Source organism: Dunckerocampus dactyliophorus, chromosome 3 (assembly GCF_027744805.1).
Source record: "Dunckerocampus dactyliophorus isolate RoL2022-P2 chromosome 3, RoL_Ddac_1.1, whole genome shotgun sequence".
Classification (NCBI taxonomy): Eukaryota; Metazoa; Chordata; class Actinopteri; order Syngnathiformes; family Syngnathidae; genus Dunckerocampus; species Dunckerocampus dactyliophorus.
The window spans coordinates 14,011,471-14,036,308 of NC_072821.1; the positions used below are offsets into that span (position 1 = coordinate 14,011,471).

Genomic DNA, 24,838 nt, shown 5'->3' on the forward strand with positions numbered 1-24,838 from the left:
GGCCGAAATTTCTCCACAGCGCTGTAAGAGGCTCATTGCAATTTATCATAAACAGTTGATGGCCGTTGTTGCTGCTAAGGGTGGCCCAACCAGTTATTAGGTTTAGGGGTAATGACTTTATCACACAGGGCCATGTAGGTTTGGATTTTATTTCTCCCTTAATACTGTAATACAAACTTTCATTGAAAAACTGCATTTTGTTTTGTCATTGACTAATATTTAAGTTTGTTAGATGATCTGAAACATTTAAGGGTGGCAAACATGCAACAACAAAAAAAAGAAATCAGGAAGGGGGCAAACACTTTTTCACACCATTGTATTCTAATTTCACATGGGCCTGTATATATTACCTAGTGTGAATGTGAGTGTCCGTGTTGCTGTGAGTGAACATGTTGAAAGATGAGAGCTGCGTTCTTCATTTCCAAGTGTCCCTGAAGGCACCACACTTGTTGAATGACTCAATCTGCACTAGCGATGAATGAGTTTCATTAAAGCGTAATGCAAATGTAATATGCGTTACACCAGCAGATAGCGCACTTCCCATTCAATCCTATGTCGATATGGTGAACACATGCACCAATTACGACAAGTTATTGGAAATGGAAATGTTCAAGGAGCTGGAATAACAATAATGATGTGATTATGTGGGGTTGTACACGCATGAGTGTGTGTGTGGATGCCGGCATCAGACGTGAGCAAAGTCTGCGATTCAGCATACAGCGCCACTGTGCAGGCTGCAGCGCACATCAGTGAGCCTTGAAGAGGCGCGGAGACGCAAACCACCAACACCAAGAACCAGCCGGGTTCCGACATGGCACAAGAAGGACCAGATATGACGGAGGAAACCGAGTGCATGATAGACAGAGACGTTGCGAAGAAGCTGGGAGGCGTAGAATCTTCCGGGAATGTTAAAGAGATGCGGGCGGTGGTGTTGTCAGGCTTTGGGGGGCTCAACAAACTCCGTGTGACAAAGAAGCCAATGCCAGAGCCTCAGCGTGGTGAAGTGAAGATCCGCGTTAAAGCATGGTAAATATGCACATTTCATGTCATTACAGAACATGAATGTTGTTAATGGAACCGTTTAAAGAGCTGCGATTTACACACATCACATGGACAGAGAGAGAAATACAGCCCTGGAAGCCACAGGTCTTTTTTCCTGTGAGGGGGTGGGCTTGCTTATTGTAAATAATGGGCAACCTGTTTTGAGGCATTTTTAAAGCACATTCTGTCCTTCTGTTTCATTTAAATTGTGGCATCTTTTTTTTTTATTCCAATTGCCGTTAAAAAGTTTTGGAAAATACGTTTGTGTTATTTTGTATTCAGAGAGACTTGACTATTGAATGTGGCCTTGCATTCATAGTCTGTGACTCATTGCCCATAAAAATTGCATTAACGTGGTCAGGGTAAAGAAACATACTATATATAACCCCACGGGGAGTTACAGTTTCCCTCACAAGATGAATACAGGCGTTATTGATTACGACATTGTCCATCTGCAATATCTAATGAGATCCAATACAGCTAATGAATGTACTAACATTCTACCTGTACAAATATGATAATACTCAATTCTAATGGACACTATCACAGAGGTGTCTAACCATGTTGTTGTACTGTGGTTGTAGTTTGTAGTGGTCTAGAACTACGTCAGTATATCCCTCTCTAATATAGCTAAATGAAAATTAATACATCTCTGACAGTGACAATCACAACTGAGCATTTTTATCATCCTAAAGGCTTAAATTAGGGATGGTATCTGTCTGTATACAGTATCACTCTCCATGGTCCAATTTATTGTGTTGCAGTGGTTTAAATTTCCTGGATTTGATGGTACGGCAGGGAACTATTGACTGTCCTCCCAAACCACCGCTTATTCCCGGCTTTGAATGCTGCGGAATTGTGGAGTCCGTGGGTGAAACTACAAAGAGATTTGAGGTTGGTCAAATGAAAGCATCCACCTGTTTTAATATGTAAACTAAGCACCGCTTGAACCACCGTTCCTTGTATTTTTTGCACGCTCTGTCTATTATCCACCACTTCAGATCGGTGATAGAGTCATGGCATTTGTCAACTACAATGCCTGGGCAGAAGTTGTCTGCGCACCAGAGGAGTTTGTGTACAAATTGCCAGAAGAAATGACTTTTGCAGAGGCCGCAGCATTCGCTCTGAACTTTGTCGCTGCCTACATGATGCTCTTTGAGGTGGCCAACCTCCGAGAGGGAATGTCAGTGCTGGTGCACTCAGCTGGAGGCGCTGTTGTAAGTCACTTAAAAAAAAAAAAATCAGCTACATAACAGTCTCTTGTTCTCATTAGGTACACAACTCTGCACTTGTCCAATGTCATAGATGCCATATGTCACACATAACAATGTACAGTGGAGCCTTGGGTAGCGTCATTAATTTGTTCCAGATGGTCTGACTCTAACCGAAACGGACGCTAACCGAATGTAAATCCAATTAATCCGTTCCAGAAAGCCAAAAATGTTAGCACAAAGCACATTTTTATTGTTTTGCAATTATAGTTTTACATGCAGAAAACAGTTCGAAATGCATATACATACATATAAATGATGAAGGAAAGGGACAAATGAACATTACCTTTACCTTCATTTAAAACGTGATTCTTGACTGTTCCCAAAGACACGACGTGACAGCAAGATAAACCACCACCATCTTCCTGTTGTGACATGTGTCAGGTTTTTAATTCAATAGCGTTTCTCACCTCAATAACCCAAAATGGAGCCGAACAAAGTTGCAAGCGGCATTATTTTATAAAGAAGGGGAGAACTACTATTGAATTCAATAAATCGCTCACGGCAAAATATGAAGGTGGTGTCCCTGTTGATCTCACTGCCTCATCGTGTCTTTGGAGACAGTCATGTCTCCAGTGAACCCAAACGTAAACTTAAAGTAACCTATTTGTTTATCCGTTTAATTTGTCATGTAGATGCATTTAGAATTGTTTTATGCATGTAAAACTATAATTGTAAAACTAGAAAAACTTGTTTTGTTTTAACATTTTTGAGAGTCAACGACGCGACGCAGCTGACTTCCGCTTCCTGTTTTCATGTAGTGAGTGGAAGGCTAATAGGATGCTAACAAGAACGTTTTGTCATTAAAAATACATGAAGAACACAGTTGGACTCACACAGTGTATTAACACAACAAAACGCACGCCATATTGTACGCTAACTGGAAAATGTATGCAAACTGAGGCAAAATGATGGTGTAAATATTTGATGATAAATGGACAAACATGCTAACCAGGGCAGAAGCTAACCAAGGTTCCACAGCAAGCAGTGGGATTGGAGGACACAAATGTTGGCAACACTAGCATAGGTATGTGAGCTACAGTGCAATTGGCAGTAATTGGCAACATTATAGTCACATTTTAACAGCAACATCATGCTAGGTTAGCCTATTCGCTGAAGAAAAACACAATACTTAGAACTCCCACTTTTATAGCCGACTGACAGTTGGCAGTAGTCATAAAACCCAAAACTTCAAAAGCAATCATGGAGCTGTTAGAACATCACTGAAGGTCCATCCATCCATCCATTTTCGATACTGCTTGGAGCCTATCCCAGTTGACTTCAGATGAGAGGCAGGGTACACCCTGGACTGGTCGCCAGCCGATTGCAGGGCACATATAGACAAACAAGCACTCACACTGACATTCACACCTAGGGACAATTTTCGAATCTCCAATTCACCGCACATGCGTATATTTGGGAATGTGGCAGGAAGCCGGAGTACCCGGAGAAAACCCACGCACGCATGGGAACAACATGCAAAATCCACACAGAGATGTTCTAATGGAGATACAAGCAGGCCTTCTGCTGATTGTGCGGCCAACAAGCTTCATTAAGAAGTGAATTTAGCATAATAGGAGACCTTGAAGGGTAATAGGTGTTGCTAATATTTTAGTTCCGGTATGTTAGTTAGCTACATGTTTACATGAGCGTAAAAGTACCGTACATTTCCTCCTAAGTGGTCACAGTTCTTTTCCTTACATAGCAAAATACAATGGATTGCATTTATACACCACTGTAACCACAAGCACAAGCACATTAATCAACATCAAGACAGTATAGTTAACCCCAGAAGTGGGGGAAAGTCAGTGTTTTGCCAGTCTCAAGTAAGTCTTAAGTCTTTAATCCCAAGTCTCGAGTCAAAGTCTCAAGTAAAGACATGAAAGTCCAAGTCACGTCTCAACAGAAGCGCTGTTGTAAAAATTTGCTAAAGGAGGAAGTGACGCAGGCCTCGCGAATTCGTAGAACTGATTGCGTTTCCGGGACGGATTGCGGGTTGGATCTACGATGCAAGTGGATAATTTATAAGCCCTCTTTTCCTGGTTCCATATTAAGTTTTTTTCGGCACTGAAAAAATCCAGACCAAAGCATTTGCTAGGAAGATATGTTTGGATGGATGGTATGTCTCCGGGACGGATTGCTCAGTGACAGGGAGTTTAAGGTACCAAAAGTCGACTTTGTGAAGGCAGAATTGTATCTCATTGGATTGCGCAATAGTATTGGAGTGTTAAGTACATTAAAATGCACCATCCCATCATGTTTGAGAACAGTTTTGTGTTGAAAAGCTGTTGTTTTTCAACAAATAAATGTGATTTATCATGTCATCACAAATTATATTGAATACTACTTAATTGTCACCTTCAGGGCCAAGCTGTGACTCAGCTGTGCTCCACGCTACCTAATGTCACTGTCTTTGGGGTCGCTTCAAGTTTCAAACACGCCGCCATCAGAGACTCTGTGACTCATCTCTTTGACAGAAATGCTGATTACATACAAGAAGTCAAAAAGTAAGCTATTGGCAATAAGTTTCATTGTTGCTGCTGTGCATTTTCACTGAATGTATTGTTGTAATGAGATTCCATTGCATTAGATGACATTGTCAGGAAGTGGCAGGCTGTTTGTGATCGCATGGACTTTACCGAGCGAGGTTCACCTGTTTTGTGGCTGGTCGTCATGGTCTCCATGGCAACGCAGGTCTAATCTCAGCAGCACAGTGAAGGTCTGCAATCGAGACAATTTGGAGCTGATTAGTGATACCCTAGATATTGATATCTAGGGTAGACTTTATTTCACCGTTTGTGAATATTTAAGAAGTGCCGCTTAAGACAACTTTACAATAACACACTTTTCCTGCGCATAGACTTGTGGAGCATACGCTATTTGCACCATACTTGGGCATCGAGATGTGTTACTACAATCTTCAAATTTCAGTGACCTATTGTTGCATGCCTTCTCCTTACATATCAAGAGTGGTAGTGGATTAATATGCCTTTCATCCCTCTGCACCACACACATTCCACTCAGGATCAAGACCAAAGTACAATTAAATGAGAATTTTTTTTTTTTTTGCAAAAGGGAATCACAAGACCACCAGGCCACAAAGCAGCATGGAAATTGTGTCCCCCAAATGCATGCCTTCTTTTATATGTCTGCTTTTGATCAGTCTCGTTATGGACTCTGCATCACTTGTGGCAGTAATAGTCATGGAATATTTGCATTGCAATATGCAGTGTGGGTTGTATACGAGCTAGGTTGGAGTAAGAGTAGTAGTAATAGGAGGAGGAGTAAGTAGGAGTCATTTGGCATTGTTTTAACATAGTGACACTTTGGACATGTAAACATGTATAAAAAAATGTTTTTGATAGATGAAGTTGTAACAATGTGTTTTACTGAGAAATATTATACTGTTAGAAAGCATGTTGCAAAGCATGCCCCATTTGAACATGAAATTGTGGAATGTGCAGCACAATTGAGTGTGTGAGTGTGTGTTGCGCCAAATTTGAATGGTCTGAAATGTTATTTATAAGAAGAAAGAACAGGGGCAAATTTTACGAGCCTGCAGCATGTGGAAGAACCATACACTGTCACAACAGCCTGGTCACACACTGCTGTGGGATGGCATTCCATATGGCATGATTGCATATGATTTCATGATTTAATTTGGACTTTTACTTTGCTGTTGATGTTTTAGGATATCTCCAGAGGGAGTAGACATTGTGTTGGACTGTCTTTGTGGGGAAAACACAGGCAAAGGCCTCAGTCTGCTGAAGCCATTGGGAACGTACATCCTCTATGGTAGGAAGCATACATTATTTGTGAAAAGTTACCGTAAACAATGTTGTCATTCCCAATGATGCTTAGAACATGTAATTATCTGTGAACTTCACAATGCAGCTAAAAGGGGTAGTTTCAAGATTTTCAGCCAATTAAACCTGTTAGATAACAGTATTAAAAACACAGCCATTGATAGCCAGATAGGCTTGGAAAAAACAGCTATTGCACGTATAAAACACAAAGTCACAGCTGAGCCTCTTGTAATCACTGAAATTCTTGTCAAGCCTCATGAATCAAGCAACGTAATTACAGGCCAATTAATGATTAGTGCTAGTTATATGTGCAGAAGCATGCTTGCATGGATGATGAGGTCGAAAGGTTCCAATTGTTCTGCCCCCTCTTCAGCCTTCATTCTTTCCTTATTATTGTCCACTCACCTCTGTCCAGCCTTTTGCGCAGCACACAGCAATCCTTTTATTTTTGTTTTTTCAGGCGCATCAAACATGGTAACTGGGGAGACAAAGAGTTTCTTCAGCTTTGCAAAATCTGTGAGTTAGCGGTGCCATGTGTCATCCTCATTTGATGGAGGCGGGCCTGTTGCTATATGTCATGCACATTTTATGGCAAATGAAAAATTGGTCTCCCTGAAACATGTTGTTTGTCATTTCCTCCCAGTGGTGGCAGGTGGAGAAGGTGAACCCTATTAAACTGTACGAGGAAAACAAAGTCATAGCAGGATTCTCGCTCCTCAACCTCCTCTTCAAGCAGGGAAGATCCTGTCTGGTGAAATCAGTGATGGACAAACTTTTGTGTCTCTACAACCAAAGAAAGATAAAGCCAGTGGTGGACTCACTGTGGGCTTTGGAGGAGGTAAGAATTATAATTAGTTGTGTCAAGAGATCTCGCAAGATCGACGCGTTATGACATTTCTCGTTCAGAAAAATACTGTCTCGTGATAATAAATTAATCACGTAATGAATGAAAATGAACTTGATCATTTTGCCAGCCTCCATATATTGCCATGTGCGTGTCTGTCTGTTTTCCTCGTTTCTCGCCTCCAATCAGGCAGGAAGAGTGTTCACTCTGTGCATTGGTTCAGCACCTAGACACTTCATATTCACAACGTGACACCTCTTGTTAGTCATACAGTCTCAGTCTCTGTGTGGGGGGGGGAGGCGGGGCCGCCAGCATACACACACAGCAAATGAGTGGAGCTTCGTGAGGAGCAATGCAGTAACAGTTATGAGGAAAAAAGGTCCTTGCAAAGCCAAATGCCACAGCCTCCATGTGGGAATATTAATAATGTACAAGGTGAACCCATCGACACAAACGATCCACCTGACCCAGTTTTCCCATCTGGGAAAAAAAACTACACATGGAGCTGCGGAGCGGAACAGTGCAAAATTGTGTGCGCTCACAGAAAGTGTACTTTTCTACATTGCAAAAGAAATGTTGCTATTCAGTACATTGAAAAGCCAGCATTTCAAGAAATGCTGCAAATGTATGGCACAAATGGCAATTCCACAACTTTACAGAGTGAAATATGACATATGAAAGGAGATATTGCATTGTTCTGATTAATATAATGATAATAATTATTATTATTTATTATATATACCAGCATAATATTAGTGGTTTATTTGGTCTACAAAAATAGTGACAATAATATAATTTAGTGCCAATTTTTGAGACAATAGACATTTCAAAACGTACATGCATTGTTTTGTGACACGGTTCAATGAAAAAGTTTGTTTGTCCAGTCATATTTTTTCATTGTACTTTTTAAAAAAATGAATGTTAGTCTCACCCGTTCCCGTGGCCCCAATCTCGTTAATTGTCTCGTCTCATGAGGTTGAGTTTCTCGTGACACCCGTAATAATTAGAGATGCTCGTTACTGACTTTCTTACCGATATATGATATAACGGTATTGTCCAGCACTTCATTTCTGATATTGATATCAATCAATACCAATATATAGGCAGCAACTCTTGCCACAAACTAACGTCAGGTCGCAGCTCTTGTAATTGGGTTAGTCTCTTGAAAGAGGTACTGAAAGCATGACATAGCAAGCAAAATTTAAAGTTATTTTCTAACCAATTTGCTAATTAAAATAGTTAAATAAAATAAAAGTATCACTTTAATATACAGTATATCACCATATCATATATATCACTATATATGTTCTTTAAAACATTGTTACTGCATTGCACTGCAGTAACACACATCACCTTCTGCGGAAGCATGATGTAAAAAAACAGTTCCCTAAAGTGAATTGATTAGAAAAAAATTAGATCAGTAGAAATCCTGAAGGTAACACGTATCCTGGACGTTACGGCTTATTTCTGATTTTGAATTGGAGTCACTTTCATTATTGTCTAATTTGGACGAAAAACTGAGAAATAACACGCATATACTCAGAAGTTCACATTGTGTGTCAAATCAGAAGTCAGCTCATTTGCATACAGTCTTCAGCGATTACATTTGAGTTACATTGTGTGCAGAATACGCTGGTTACATCTGCAATGCATACACATTTTGTCGGTGTTTGGTCAAAGTACATAATACTGGATGTTGAGGGACTACTATATTAGCTGACACGTCTCTTCAACATTGCCTTAAAGTCGGGAACAGTACCTCTGGACTGGCAGACCGGGTTGTTGGTTTCTGTTTTCAAGAAGGTTGACCGGAGGGTGTATTCCAACTAAAGGAGGATCACACTCCTCAGCCTCCCTGGGAAAGTCTATTCCAGGGTGCTGGAGAGAAGGGTACAACGGATCCTCGGCTACAGGAGGTACAATGTGGTTTTTGTCTTTGGTCATGGAACACTGGACCAGCTCTACGCCCTTGCAAGGGTACTGGAGGGTACTTGGGGGTTTGCCTAACTAGTCTACATGTGCTTGGTGGACTTGGAAAAGACATTCGACCGTGTCCCTCGCGGTGTCCTGTGGGGGGTACTCCAGAAGTACTGTACCAGATTGGTGGCACGCTACTACAGTACGTACTGTTTGGTCCTTGTACAACTGGAGTAGGAGCCTGGTTCACATTGCCAGCAGTAAGTCAAGCCTGTTTCTGGTGAACGTTGGACTCCGCCAAGGCTGCCCTTTGTCACCGATTCTGTTCATACTTTTCATGGACAGAATTTCTGGCCGCAGCGATGTGGTCCTGATGGCGTCATCAGGCTGTGACCTTCAGCATTTACTGGTACAGTTTGCAACTGAGTGTGAAGCTTCTGGGATGAGACTCAGCACCTCCAAATCCGAGGCCATGGTTCTCAGTCAGAAAAGGGTGGATTGCACCCTCCGGGTTGGGATTGAGGTCTTGCCCCCAGACAGAGGAGTTCAAGTATCTCAGGGTTTTGTTCACGAATGAGGGAACTTCTGCAGCAATGCGGTCGCTATACCGGACCGTCATGGTGAAGAGAGAGCTGAACCGGAAGGCAAAGCTCTCAATTTACCGGTCAATGTATGTTCCCAATTTCACCTATGGTCATGAGCTTTGGGTCATGACTGAAAGAACAAGATTGCAAATACAAGTGGCGGAAATGAGTTTTCTCCGTAGGGTGGCTGGACCCTAAGAGAGAGGGTGAGGAGCTCAGTCATCCGGGAGCAGCTCAGAGTAGAGCCGCTGCTCCTTCACACCAAGAGGAGCCAGTTGAGGTGGCTCGGGCATCTAGTCCGGATGCCTCCTGGACGTCTCCCTGGTGGGGTGTTTCGGGCATGCCCAGCCGGGAGATTGGTTGGTACCACCCTCAGTGGTACCCCTTTCAGGACACTGACCCAATTATAATCACACATTGTGCTTCTTGTGTTATTGTGATGCCACTAATGCATTTCACAAATAATCACTGTTTAATATGCTATACAAGTTATAAAAAAAAGTGCCATATCTATATTACACATTGTCTCACCAATCGTCAACTAAACAATAACATGTTCTCCTACTATTAACAAGTAAGGCAGGTTCGTCTTCATAAATTCACAAATAAGAATCCAAAACATTGCTGGTAGTGATACAGTTTGGAAAGCTACACATTTTTATGTGACACAAACACCCACTTAAGAACAAAGTAACAAAGTATAAAACTCTGTACTCATACAATCACTGAAATTATAAAGTGGGGTCATTCACCACATCACGCATGAACGCAGCACAAATGCACCATGAACGAAACATCAGAGATTAGGAAGAAACCTTCCTCCCCCTCGCATAACCCGTGCTTAATAGTCATTGCAAATTGCATATTTACAATAGAAGGCCAAACTTGGATATAATTCCACATTGCAGACATACAGAGGCAGCAACCTGTTGCTCTGTTGAGCACGTCATCACTCGCGTGCCAATATCATTATCAGCAGGAAAGTCAATATGAACCGATAATTCTTAATAATAATTCTTATGCCAATATCGGCCGATAATATCGGTTGGCCGATAAACAGACATACTTAGTTATAATGAAATGTAAAACAGAATACTATCCGTCCATCTATCTTCTGTACTACAAATGCTGTTAAGGGTACCTGGACTAGTCACTAGTGGCAATTGATCCCCTGCCAGCTGCACAAAAGTCAGCTACCGTACGTCCAAATACAAAGCAAGAAGAAAACTATAGACAGTTTCATAAAAGTAATATACTTGTCTTGGCTAGCAAATAATCTGATGTCACTCATAATTTTTGTGGTACACTGTCATCTGTGGACATTCTCCCACAGATGGTGGGTAGGTTGTGCATCTTCTTGCTGCACGATTAGCTCACTCCTACACAAAAGCCAATGGACCACACATCAGTCACTTCAACGCAAGTTGCAAGTAGATTGACAACAGCATAGACAAATCCTCATTCCAAGTCCCTTTAGGGACAATTGAATTTAAATTCAACATGTAAGAAAAAGACAGAGCTTCTTTAATCCTGCCGGTTCTCAGAGTCTCAGCAATTGTTCACTTCCGACGTTTAACATGTTTCCATGTTACCATTTTCTAAAAGGGCTAAAAGGGAAAGAAAAGAATGAAGAATATTTAATGGTAGAATTACTAGATAAAATATGTACATAGCTTATTCACTCATGAAAACAAAAAATAAAGGAGTAAAAACTGACAGAAAAATTATATACTGATCAAAAATGCTGAATATATAATAAATAATAGCCTTAATTAGCATATGCAGGAGTAAAACCTGACAAACATTGTATAATGACTAAATAAAAACAGAATACAGTATATGATAACATATGATAATGCACATATGACACACAACTACAAGCAAATGTGTAGCTATTTTTAATCACAAATCATTTTAGTCCTTCATCAGTTCTCAATCAAGCATGGTAATTTGCCAAGCATCTATATGGACATCTGCTGCCTATACATGTCTGATTCATGTCATATATATCATATGCTTTTCAGAATGAGTCATCTAAAATGTCCAATATCCAGTTATTTATTTCTGGTTTAAAGCAGGTATGTGCACAGAGATCTAATGATTGAGAACAGATTTTTTTTTTTTCTTTTGCATATTTTCCCCCTGCGTGCTTGGGTTTTCTCTGGGTGCATGTTAAGTTAATTGTCTGTAGGTTTGAATGTGAGTCTGAATGGTTGTGTGGGTGCGATTGCATGGCAATCAGTCCAGGGTGTACCCCGCCTCTTGCCTGAAGTCAGTTGGGAGAGGCCCAATTTAGACTACGCCGTCGGATGTAGGCACAGCCTTTGAGACTTGCCAAGCAGCATGAAACTCAAGTAATTCGACTCCGTGACTCATTCCAAGGTCAGACTTCTACAAGAATTGGTGTGTGTGATGTAAATGACACCCTGAAGAGATCCATATGTTGTTTCCTCGATTAGTAACAGTGCCTCCTTGTGGCGACAGGAACTGACCCCAAAACGCATGTCTTATACAAAAGCCCACTGCTCTTGAGTTAATTTGTTGAATCACTTTCACATTTATACATCCATCCATTCATTTTCTATGCCGCTTATCCTCATTAGGGTCGCGGGGGCATGCTGGAGCCTATCCCAGCTGATTACGGGCGAGAGGCGGGTTACACCCCGGACTGGTCGCCAGCCAATCGCAGCACATTTATACAGGTCGCATTAAATAGGCTGACGATATGATGCATGCAGTTTCATCACATGTGGTGGGTGGAATGCTCCTCGCCATTAACCATCAGACTGTCGTTATTTAACATCATCAGAGCTTATTCAAAACTGATATGAGGGTTAATGATCAGCATCTGATTATGACTGCATTTGGATATTGACTCCAATGGCGCCACCAACTGGTGGAAATGTATAACGGCTCTAACTACCTTATACATGATCGGATTATTGCAAAATTTTTATGGTGGGTTTGGGCATGGACAGGACATCACCACACGGCCACCTTGGCATCAGTGTCACCCCCTCCTGGTTGAAAATGTCATAACTCCTTTTCACATAGTCAGATCGTTCCGAAATTTTTGATGGGCGGGTTAGGTCACTCTCCAGTCCGTGACTGTGTGTATACATCGACTAAGATGTATACAACCCCCCCACCCCCCACCCCCCCACTGGATAAATATTATGCATGTCAACATTCTGCCGGAGACTCCCTGATTTCTTTCAAAACTCAGGATACTGGCATCAAGTCCTGCGTCCGCATGCCCGCCAACTCGCTTGAATCCCAAGTTGCGTGGGGGTGCGAGGGTCCGTTCAACGCTGCTCGCAGCTTTAATTAGTGTTTGTTTCCTGTAAATGTGAAATTATGCAGCAAAGCATGAGACAAAGTTCCTGACCTATTTTCACTTCTGGCCTGTGTTACGTTCAACCAATGAATGTGTGTGACGCAATGGCTTCCAGACAAAGAAGCACATTCAGTGGCGTCTCTCTAATGAGATAGAAGATTTATTTTGCATGACCTTTTTTTCCTCAGTGATGTCAACAACAAACATCACAAGCGACAGTTGTCATAATTTTACCTCAGCAATTTCAAAATGATTTTAATGATGCACTGGCTTGTCATAAGGAGATTAAAGGTACCGTCGTTGCCATGGCAATCAGGATCACCTCCTTTCATGGTGTATCATAATTGGTGGACCAGCCAGGACACTGCTCATGATGCGTTAATAATGCTGTTTTCATTTGTTTGTAGTGCTTGTACAAACATTTGATATTGAGACATGATACACCCCTGATCAAAATGTTAATACCAGTATAATTTACATGTTATTTTGCACTGTTGGGTCTTCAGGAGGTTCTAAGCAGAGCTTCAAAATGCAAAAAGAAGAAATGGGAGTGAGACACAACATTTTTGAGGAAGCAATTTATTGCAAACAACCATTAAAGTGAAAGGCTGTTCATCAGCAGATCAAAAAATGTAAGACCATAGCTAAAAAAAAAAACACCCCTTAAATAGAAATACAATTTTACTCAATAATGAGTCGCTGCGCCATTCTTGTCAATCACATAAGAAATTTGTTTCAGCATGCTTGATGCCAGTGTTTCCAGGAGGCTAGTGGGAATGTTGCCCCAGGTGGTGAAGATGGCTTCATGGAGGGCATCCACTTTGGCTTTAGATCAGGGGAATGCACAGGATGGTCCAAAAGAGTGATGTTATTCTAACATAGTATAACACAGACACATTTTGTTACCGTTGAGCACTTACTGTACAGTTTGCTTGTTTTCCTGAACTTTTTAACAAATGCAGTTTCCTTATTACAGCACAGATCATGCCTATAACTAAAGTAAATGGCACTCTTGGTCCTGTACAGCAGTCATCCCCAACCCCCGGGCCGCGGCCCGGTACAGAAAGAAAAAATAATTTCCATGATTTCATTTTTTTTGTTTTATTTTGAAAAGTGGCCAGATTCTCTCTGTTACATCCGTCTCACTTGACGCATGTCCATTGTGCGTGTGCTAACTTTATCTCATGCCGCGCAGATGGACTACTACTGTAGTTTTACCATTTTTCTTTCACCTCATATTTGGTGTCAAATGCTGATACTATGTGGGAATGCATAAAGGTAAGTTTTGATGACTTATTGAGTGCTAATGTGCACATTTGTCTCAAGTTAATTCATGCTAGCGCACTGCGTTTACCATACACGTCAAACAGCGATGTAATAGTCTGTCTGGAAAAACTTGGCTGGAACTTAATCTGGTGGAGGGTGGGTCGGCATTCATTTTGTGCTTTTAGTTTGATGTTATTCATGTCTTAGTTTTACACAATACATCATAAATAAGATAAATTAGATCGCTATAATGTACGAACCCCCCCTTCCCTCCCTGCCCCGGTCCACGGGAGATTTGTGGGAACACAAGCCGGTCCGTGGGTCAAAAAAGGTTGGGGACCACTGCTGTACAGTTTATATTAAAAAAGGAGTTAATGTAATTATTTTTCTTGTTGTTGTTATTGCCAGGTTAAAGAGGCCATGCAGAGAATTCATGACAGAGGAAATATTGGAAAACTCATTCTGGATGTCGAGAAGTCGCCTACTCCCTTGGTAAAAACTATTGCTATAATAACAATTTTTTTTTCAAATCTCTTAGTGAAAGTCTTCGTTAATATAACATCTTATATAATATAACAGCTATGTCAAAATTCTGTGTTATTATTTTACATACACATAGGTATTAAGTACATGTACAATACAACGCAGCATTAAATATGATACTAATTTAGTATAAACGGCAATAAAAATCTACAATTCAGACCACACTAAATAATGAGAGGAGGTCAAATCTTATTTTCTAATGTATTATATATTATTGAGTGATATGAGTGATTTTCATTTTGAGGTCCTCCTGAAAACGTTTTAAATGTATGTGTTGTTCTAAAACAGATTTATTCTAAAGTAAGTCTGCTATTGATTTGAACAATATTTGTTTTGAATGTTTTAACATACATTGATAATTGTTCATTTTATGGTTATTTAAGGTTCATACGGTGGCTGAGTGGGTAGCATGTTCCTCACAGTCAGGAGATTGAGAGTTCGAATCGGCGTTTGGACATCTTTGTTTGGAATTTCCTTGTTCTCACCATGCTTGTGTGTGTTTTACCCTCGCACTTTTCAAAAATGTGCATGTTAGGCTAATTGTAGTCTTTAAATTCTCCATTAGTGTGAATGGTTGGTTGTATGTAAAAAGTATGGCACACTTATTTATTTCTAATATGTCTTATTTTCTGTTACTATGTCTACTATATTGGGTAATATGAGTGTAAAGGTGAGTATAGAAGTGTTATTTCATGTCTAGAGGGCTCTAATAATGTTACATCTGTATTTAGAAGGTCTTCCATGCTCATAATTACCAAAATATTCCATTTATATATAAGGAATCCTACTTCACGGAAATTCAGTCGGGTCTGGAACCAATTAACGGCGATAAACCAGGGATTACTGTGCTCACCTTCTTTAAGTACAACACAATGACACCCTATTCAGGAACTGTAGATGTTTTGCTACAGCTTGTGTATTGTGCTCATCAGATTGTACAGATGTACCTAACGTTATGGCTTGTCGCGGTATGGAAGAGATAGCATTTTAGACCTAGATTGTATCTGTTCCAGATCACATTGTGGTTCACTCCACTGTTGAGTTGAGTGAGTACTTCGGCATTTCACTATAGAGTCACTGATGGACCAGTAATCCCTTTTCCCATCAGATGGCCAGTGACAGTACTGAGACCAGTGAAGCGGGAGAGGAGGAAGAGGAGCCTGAGGGAGACAATGACAGCAAAGAGCGCATGCCTTTTATCCATTAGGCCAGACGTGACATGCTATGAGGTTCACCTTGTAGAGTCCCGGTGGCAGAGTACAGTCTGTGTGCATGTCATGTACTTTTGTAAGTATTCATGTTGTTTGTTGTTACTTGCACATTTTGACTTGTATGAAGTACATTGTTACATGAAGAAATATCATGTTTTTGTTCCACAATCATTTGAAACTGTGCTACATCTAGTGAGACAATTATTACCTCAGTTCATAGTGACTTCATATGCGATTAGGCCCATTAACCTGCTGTAATCATAGACGCTCAACTGCATAACAAAAATGTTAAATGCTCCCTGTTCTTGATGATGACCGATGCCATGTGTCACATTTCTTGTCCCAAAAAATGCATAATGCATTGAGAAAGTGAACGCATGCTTGTAATTGGTAGGCAACCTTAGGTGCCAATCCTGGTATGTTATGTGACACATTGTGCCTTTAAGTGCTTGATACTTGAAACGTTTTCCCTGTTAACATTAGTCCAGTGCTTCTCAAATAGTGGGGGGGGAGGGCGAGAGAAGCAGGAAGGACTTTCAGTATTAGAGTAAACCTGCCAACATTTATGAATTTGTCGTACTCTGCATGCATTTGACTCGTGAATACGCTCGTATGCTTCACCGCTATCCATTTTGTTGCATTTCGCTGGTTTCAATTTGAAGTTCAGTCCGTACAGTGCAGATAAATAATGAGATATTATCCATTTCCTGCGATTGGCTGGCGACCGGTCCAGGGTGTACCCCGCCTCTCGCCCCAAAGTCAGCCGGGATAGGCTCCAGCATACCCTCGCGACCCTAGTGAGGACAAACGGAATAGAAAATGGATGGATTAGCAGTTTCTCAATAGTGTTTCAAATCGGGGGGTAGGGGTGCAAAAACATGTCCGTCCCCCAGTGGGGGCATGACAGAAAATAATAGAGAACCGCTGCATTAGGCTAACAGTGAACAAACCATCAAAAGAGATATTTATTCATAAAACATGAAGAAATGACCCTTAACAAAATGTGTTATATTTGTTTCCAAGTATGACAATCTTTCTTTGTCACGATGGCTTTAGCACAGGGGTGTCCATTTGTGGAAAATTTACAAGAAGAAAGTTGAAATTGTTGGAAAATTAAAAACAAAAACCCAACAACAGCCGAAATGGAAAAAACAGCTGTAATTTTGCAAGAATAGAGTCAAAATGTAAACAGAAAAATTAAACATTTTGCAAGAGTAAACTTGTAATATTATGAGCAAAAACGACGTCATTTTTGTAGCATAGAGTAGAAATATTAAAGAAAAAATATGTATTTTTTAAAAGTTGTAACATCATGAGAAACAAACAATGCAAAAAGTTCTATTTTTTGGAATATTAGGTTGGGGATAAAGTTACAACATTATGGGAATAAAGTCATAAGTCAATAAGTCATAATATTATACATATTATTATACAAAAAGAAAATTGATGACGATTACAGCAAAAATGGAGGAAAAAAGAGCAAGAGACCGAAGTTCATACTAATAATATGCTTTTTCACCTATATCACAAAGCTGAGATGCAGTTTGTTCTTAAAATATACAGTCATGGGAAAAATGATTAGACCACCCTTGTTTCTTCAGTTTCGTGTTCATTTTAATGCCTGATACAACTAAAGGTACTTTTGTTTGGACAAATATAACAATGACAACAAAAATAGCTCATTAGAGTTACATTTTTTGGCAGTACAATGCTGTACTGTAGCTATTAAGTTAAGTGATTTTGGTTTTTAGCAAGAAAAACATGGAAGTTGCTAGATATCAGCTCTTAAATTCAACTCTTATGAGGTATATTTGTTATCATCATTATATTTGTCCAAACAAATGTACCTTTAGTTGTACCAGGCATTAAAATGGATCAATAAACTGAAGAAACAAGGGTGGCCTAATCATTTTTCCCATGACTGTACATACCCTATTAAGCATATCTACAGTACATGTGGCTTACAAAATATCAAAGTGGCCTTTTCCATCCTTTCATTTTTCGGTACGTGGCCCTCGGTGAAAAAGGTTTGGACGCCCCTGCTCTAGCAGGACTTAATCTGAGTTTGAAAGGTAAAGTTTCTAATCCACTTCAGTACAAACATGACAAATGGGAACAAATCAGAATGTGCGAAGAGGAGAAGGATGATTTCATCAGTCAGACTGCCAATTGGGAAAACTTTTTTTGACCTGTCTGAGCAAAGTTACTGTATTTACTGTACTTGCCAGTGCCTGAAAACAAGCGTGGCCTGATAGATTCGCTATTTTCAGAATGAACATCTTTGCACTTAGATGTCAAATAGAAATGCTGGACTGTCTGTACTACACCCTGATGTCTTATTCAGATGAGGTATGTCATTTTGTAATTTGACATAACTATCTTAAGACATTTTCTTACCTGTCAACACCTTCAAAATGATCACGTCATTAAAACCAGCTAACACCGAAAGGAATATTGATTATTATGAAGATTTAATAGTATATTATGTAGACACTTCAAATTCATATCAGTACTGCATAGAAATGCTTTACATACTGTATGTGTGTGTGTCAGAGAGCAGGAAAAAGTGCATGTTTATGTTTGTGTGCATATATTTGTGCTAGGGATGCTCTGATCAGTCTTTTATTCTGTCGATTTCGATCATCCAGGACTTAAATCGGCCGATGCCAATCACATGCATGAATTATACATTTTTCAGTTTATCTATGATGAGTGCTATTGGCCAGGCTTGCAGTGTAAAGGGGAAAAGTCAGGACAATTCCAAGTTCCCTTGGCTGCCAGGCCGCCCAAAAAATAGGTAATTACTAATAAAATTAGTAATTCATTAATGGAGGCTGAACGATCGGAGCATCCCTAGTTTGTGCTAATGTGTTACTCATATTGTGTTGACGAAAAGGAAAACAGAATTTGGTTTTGGGTTTGCTTTTTGGATACATCCGTGGCCACTATTTTAGTCTCTCATTGTCCACTTTGCTTACATGAATAAATTGATCAGCAAAGCAATGAGGCAATGAATTTGTCATTTTTTAAACTTTTATTATAAAATATACAGCAATAAAGGTAACGAAACCAAAATTCTCGAAACTCATCTCAGCATGGTGCGGTGCACTTTAACCACTGCAAACTACACACACAATAATAAACATGCTGTTAAAACAATTTTGCCATACAGTACCAGTCAAAAGTGCAACATTTGATCAACTTTGCAAATAGAATCTTCAATGAGGGTTGAATCCTTTTGAGCGCAACTGTATACGCTTTATGATAGTCTAAATCAAACGTGCAATAAAGACAGCAACAGGAAAACATTTTAACGTTCATGAGAACACTTTTTCAATAGTGTTCTGTTTTGTGTTGACAACATGCATGCTGTAATATTTTTGGCACATCCAAATATGTTGCTGAGAAGATCCAAACAAAGCAACAGTCAATGAACTTGTAGTTTTTGAAAGGACACACCGCTCTGTGCACTGTAGCCCAAGTCAATATTTCTCACAAGGAAGGCATTATTTGTCACTCCACCTTAATATCTCCGTCACCTCCTCCGTATAAAAAAACATCATGTGGGCCAATGGCAGTGGCAGCGTACAGAAGGCTAGTATATATTGGGCCGTCCTCAAGACTTTTTGACTCCTTTCACGGCAGTACAAAGTGTACTACTGTGTGCACTGGTCTCCAGCATGGCACGTCTGGGCCTCCCCGTCTTCTTCGTCCTGTGCTTCTCTCTGGTCCGGTCCAGCTCTGGACGCCCGCCTCGCATCAGGAAGGCAACTGGTAAGCTTACACATTCAGCAGACAGTGTCTTCATTACATACTGTACAGTATGTTGACCTCACCTAATATTATCTTCCTGTCTGTTGAGTTGCAGAGGATGACGACGTGAAGGGGCAGCTTGAGAAGTTGTGGCGGGAGGTGAATTCACTGAAAGAGATGCAAGCCTTGCAGACAGGTAGGTGCTATCCTCTTTCCACATCATCTGTATTAACAGTAAGTATTAAATGTATCCTCTCCGTTCTTAGTGTGCCTCCGTGGCATCAAAGTTCACAGGAAGTGTTATCTTACAATTGAGGAACCCAAGCACTACCATGAGGCAAATGAAGACTGCATTGCCCAGGGAGGTACCCTCGCAACGCCGCGAGATGCTATGGAGAACAATGAACTGCGAGACTACGCCAAGAGGAGTTCTCCAGGCTCCAAGGACTTCTGGATCGGTGTGGCCGACATAGTGAAAGAAGGCCAGTATGTTGACGTCAACAGCCAGCCCGTCAGCTACCTCAACTGGGATCGCTCCAAGAAGCAGCCCACAGGAACCAAGAGGGAGAGCTGTGTCGCTCTTTCAGTGGCTGCGCAGGGGAAGTGGTACGACGAGGTGTGTCGCAGCTTGAAAAAGTACATTTGTGAGTATATTATTCCCTAAAGGTCACGGTGTTGGTGGCTTGCCGAGCTCCTATGCAGATCCATGAATGAAAGGTAAAGCATCTCATGTGACGGAAAAGGCAGATTTGAATATCTGATATCATTCTTATAGTAATGCCCAGCCAAACACACACATCTTAACGTATTCAATTTAAGATAAATCATTTGAAAAGTAAGAAGGGCACAAAATGACAACATAAGTGACTTTTTTTTTATATTGTTAACATTATTTTCTAATTATGACAGCCCTTCATGCAGCCTATTAGTGTTTATCAAGTTTATGAAGGTGTGCAGAAAGCTGACGTGACAATAGCTGATGCTGCTCAGGATGAAAGCAAACCGAATGCTCATCACCATCAATTTGCAGTATTTTTTATCAATCAATTGGTCTGCAAATGTTTAGTAAACAAAAATGTATTGCATGGACATTAAATATGTATACAAATTCACTTGCTCTGTAGTCTCTGTCTGCATTTTTAATATTGTCCATTGTATTTACTTGAGCACAAAAATGTCCTAATCTACCGTCCGTAGTTTACAACATCTAACTTCCGGGTTTGAAGTCGCGTTTTTTTTTGGGGGGGGTTGCTTTTAGCCAAGGAAACCCACAAATAACTTTTAAGGACAATAAAAAAATAAACCAATGCATGACAAATATAACAGTTCTTTGAGTTGATTGGCCTTTCACACATTTATGTTGTGGCGTCGTTTATGAATTACATTACATTCTGTGCCCACCAGAGGGCGCCCTACTGTACATTGCACTGTAACGGAGGTAGTAATACAGTACTGGAATGTCACTACAAAGTAAAGTACACTTCAAGCGTCCTCGCTCATGTTGTTTGAATAATAATGCTGATACAGCTGGCGGAGATATTCAGGCTAATTGGTGTTTGCTTTGCACTATGTTGCTGGTGAGATGCCATGTTATACAGGCACTCCTAAAAGAAAATGACAGTATAATGAAAAACGTCAATATTTTTTGTTACTGTTTTCAGAAAGTATTATCCATATATTATATAGTTACACATATAGTGAAATATTTCAAGCCTTTATTTCTTGCAAGTTTGATGATTATTGCTTACAGATAATTAATGTTATTAACCTAAGATTAATTTTAAAAATAGATATTTTAAACAGAAATGTCAGACTTCTGCAAAGTATGTTCATTTTTATGCACTCAGTACTTCGCCGGGCCTTCTTTTGCATGAATTACTGCATCAATGTAGCGCGGCATGCAGGAGACAATCAGCCTGCGGCATTACATCCGGACTCGCATCCAGCCTCCACCTTTATCTTGCATTTAGGCCTACTTATTTAATTTATCATACAACGTTCCCGCATCACACGTTCTGACATACTGACAGGTAAGTGAATCCGAATGAGGCTTGAGTGTAATTGGTAGTGATTTAATGAAGATTAAGAAACATTTATGTTTTAGATCCTGCTCTGTAAAACAAGGGAGAGCTCAACGCCGGTGGCATTGCACCTTGTGCATGTATGATTCATTCGCACTTTGGATGCGTAGAGCTCCATTATGCTATCAGTGTGCCGTGGGAGCTGACTGTTTACCGACCGTTTATGACTGCTTTGGGATGGGACGGACCTCTCAGCCGCACCCACTGCTGCTCAGTGAGAACAGAAACTGCATAACAATGCGTGCTTTCACTTTTAAGTCCCCAAATACCAGAAAAGTCTCCAACAACGCCAGGAAAAGTCGCTAGATTTGCCACTAGTCACTTTTGAGAAAATATGTCGGGTTTGGAAAGTCGCCACATTTTAGTGACACAGTCGCAAAGTTGGCAACATTGGTTCAAGGACCGCCAAGCAAAGTGTGAAATCTCAACTGCTTGAGGAAGAAACATGGAAAAATTGTGGGATTTCTAACAGTCGTGGCCTACTTGTATGCTGTATATTTTACCTGTATTATCACGTATTTATAAATTATCACCGTCAGCGGCTTTAATTGTGGCATGCATTAAGAAATGATCAAACAAACAGTATTTATAAGTGCGGAAACTAAATTTCTTAACTGTTTCGGTGGGTAATGCCCTGGTTAAAACATGAATGTACATTTTTTTTTTAAACATGAGTGCTGACCAAAGCACAGCGAGAGCGCAGTTGTGCTACCCAGTGGACAACTTGGTGTATTACACTTTAATCTACACCAAAAATCTGCCGTGTTCCCCTTTTGCTTCTTACCTCGTCGTGGTCCTGGCAGGTTTAACCAAGTCGGGTAGGTATTATGGCCGCACGGTGGCCAATACAGGAACAGCCTGGAGATCGGGAAGACCTGGGTTCAGTTCTCTCCTGGGCTTTTCTGTGTGGAGTTTGCATGTTCTCCCCGTGTGTGCGTGGGTTTTCTCCGGCTTCCTCCCACATTCCCAAAAACATGCAGGTGAGGTTAATTGGTGACTCTAAATTGTCCATAGGTATGACTGTGAGTGTGAATGGTTGTTTGTCTATATGTGCCCTGCGATTGGCTGGCGACCAGTCCAGGGTGTACCCCGCCTGTCGCCCGAAGTCAGCATGCCCCCGCGACCCTAATGAGGATGAAGCGGTATAGAAAATGCATGGATGGGTAGGTATTAAGTGGTAGCGTCCAGACGAAAGTCAGCATCTGGTCCTCCAGGTTGGGGTTTCCACATTGTTGCTGAAGCATTGAAGAAAAAAACCCTCTAGTAGATGAAACCTCTGCAAGCAATTAAGCTCAAGAGACTATAAAGATGCATACCGAAAACCATATGGAGAGGTTGCATCAGAACCTTTTGTACCCTAGGTCAGTGATTCCCAACCAGGAGAAACATTTAATTTCCAAGATAAGTAAATATTCTCAGTCTTGTCAGACAATAAAACGGAACGTGTGCACTACAGCTAGTTTCCCCAGGGAGACAATAACCTGTGGCACAGCTGGACCAAAATCCTAAAAGTTGTGTTACATTCTACTTTTGGAGAATTATCAACACATATGAGTGAGGGGGTACTCATGGTTTGACAGAAAGACTCTGGGGGTACACAATGCAAAAAAAGTTTGGGAAACACTCACTAGGTAGTCTACTAACATCACCACCTGCAACATCAGGACCATAGACACAGCAGGAAAGACATCAGTCATTGCAAATGGGATGAGGAGATACAGGAGCTCCATTCCCAGCCTGTGTGAAACTAGATGGCTCCAGACAGGAGAAGTCAAACTGGCCGACGGGGAATCTATATTCTATTCTGGACACCTCAATAAAAACGCAGCACACACAGAGGGAGTGGCACTGATGCTCTTCAAAGAAGCTCAGAGGCCCATCAATTCAAGGATTATCACTGCGAGATTCCAAACCACCCATAAAAGAATGAACCTTCTAGTCATACAGTGCAATTCACCTACCGACAACAGTGATGAGGAAATAAAGGACAATTTCCACAAACAGCTGCAACATCTACTCCAAACCAGGAAATAAAAACAGACACCCTTTTGCTCTTGAGCAACATGAATGCCAAGGTCGGAGAGGACAATAATGGTTATGAACTGGTGATGCTAAAGCAAGGATTAGGCATCATGACCAAAAATGAGAACAGATTTACAGATACTTGTGCAGATTACAACCTAGTCGTTGGAGGGACTGTCTTCCCCCATAAACGGATCCACAAAGCCACCTGGATATCACCTGACCACACTTCTGAAACCCGAATTGGCCACATACTGTATGTATATACAGGAAGTTCATATGCTCTCTCTTAGATGTCTGAACAGGGGTGCAGGCTCTGGTCAGACCACCTCCTACTGGCTGGAAAACTCTGACTGAAGCTGAAATGCTGCATCAACCCCCAAAAGAGCAAAGTTCAATACTCAGCCCTTCCAGGACATAGGAACAACTGAACAGTATCAAACCGTGCTACAGAATGGGTTTCATGCCTTGCAAGAACCCCACACTCCGGTGGAAGACCATTGGAACAACCTAAGAAACATATTGAAGGAGACATGTCACTTTAAGTGGTCGGGGGGAAAAAAACAAATCACAAACCCAGCAGAATCGCTGAAAAGAGTAAAAGAAAGGAGGGCAAAAAAAGGACTCACGAAACAATTGCAAAACCAGAGCAAAAAGGCAGCAGCCCGCAGAGATTACCAAGTAGCAAACAAGGAGGTGAAGAAAAGTGCTACACGTGAATTACACTGAGGCACTGGAACAAGAAGCAGATGGAAAAAGATGGGAAAAAAACCCTCAAGGATCTCTACATGACCAGCAAGAAACTTACCGGAAAGTTTAGCCGATCAAACACACACATCCGTGACAGACAGGGACTACTCCTTAACATTAAAGAGGAACAAGTCAAAAGGTGGACAGAGCACTTTAAAGAGTTGCTTAACAGCCTCCACCCCTGCCCGCCCATGAGGTAGAGATTCTACCCGCCACTTGTGTTTGAGATCACCTGTGCCCCCTCAAACAGATTTGAAATAAAAAAGGCTATAAAGTCTCTACGGTGAAGCAAGGCAGCAGGGTCAGAAGATAGTCCCACAGAGGCTCTTGTAACCCACGTTTAAAACAAGAAGTTTAATCCATGTGATCAGTAATTACAAGTGATTAAGATTTATAAATAATAACCTGTTAA

At 40.8% G+C, this 24,838-nt stretch overlaps 2 protein-coding genes across 3 annotated transcripts; both read left to right on the forward strand.

Moving 5' to 3' along the window:
- Positions 1-581: 581 nt before the first annotated feature.
- Positions 582-18,839, forward strand: vat1l (vesicle amine transport 1-like). Its single transcript, XM_054771684.1, has 9 exons — positions 582-1,026; positions 1,806-1,935; positions 2,043-2,258; positions 4,677-4,819; positions 6,004-6,107; positions 6,579-6,634; positions 6,762-6,956; positions 14,475-14,558; positions 15,718-18,839. The coding sequence occupies exons 1-9, from the start codon at positions 812-814 to the stop codon at positions 15,814-15,816; spliced, it is 1,242 nt and encodes a 413-aa protein (XP_054627659.1). The 5' UTR covers positions 582-811; the 3' UTR covers positions 15,817-18,839.
- A 173-nt stretch (positions 18,840-19,012) lies between these two features.
- clec3a (C-type lectin domain family 3, member A) lies at positions 19,013-20,851 on the forward strand. Of its 2 annotated transcripts, none has more exons than XM_054771685.1 (3): positions 19,013-19,594; positions 19,683-19,769; positions 19,840-20,851. In XM_054771685.1, exons 1-3 carry the CDS (start codon positions 19,501-19,503, stop codon positions 20,235-20,237), a joined length of 579 nt encoding a protein of 192 aa, XP_054627660.1. In that variant the 5' UTR covers positions 19,013-19,500; the 3' UTR covers positions 20,238-20,851. The 2 variants fall into 2 exon arrangements, with proteins under 2 accessions (XP_054627660.1, XP_054627661.1); XM_054771686.1 differs by having other exon boundaries at positions 19,214-19,594; positions 19,689-19,769; positions 19,840-20,848.
- Positions 20,852-24,838: the final 3,987 nt, after the last annotated feature.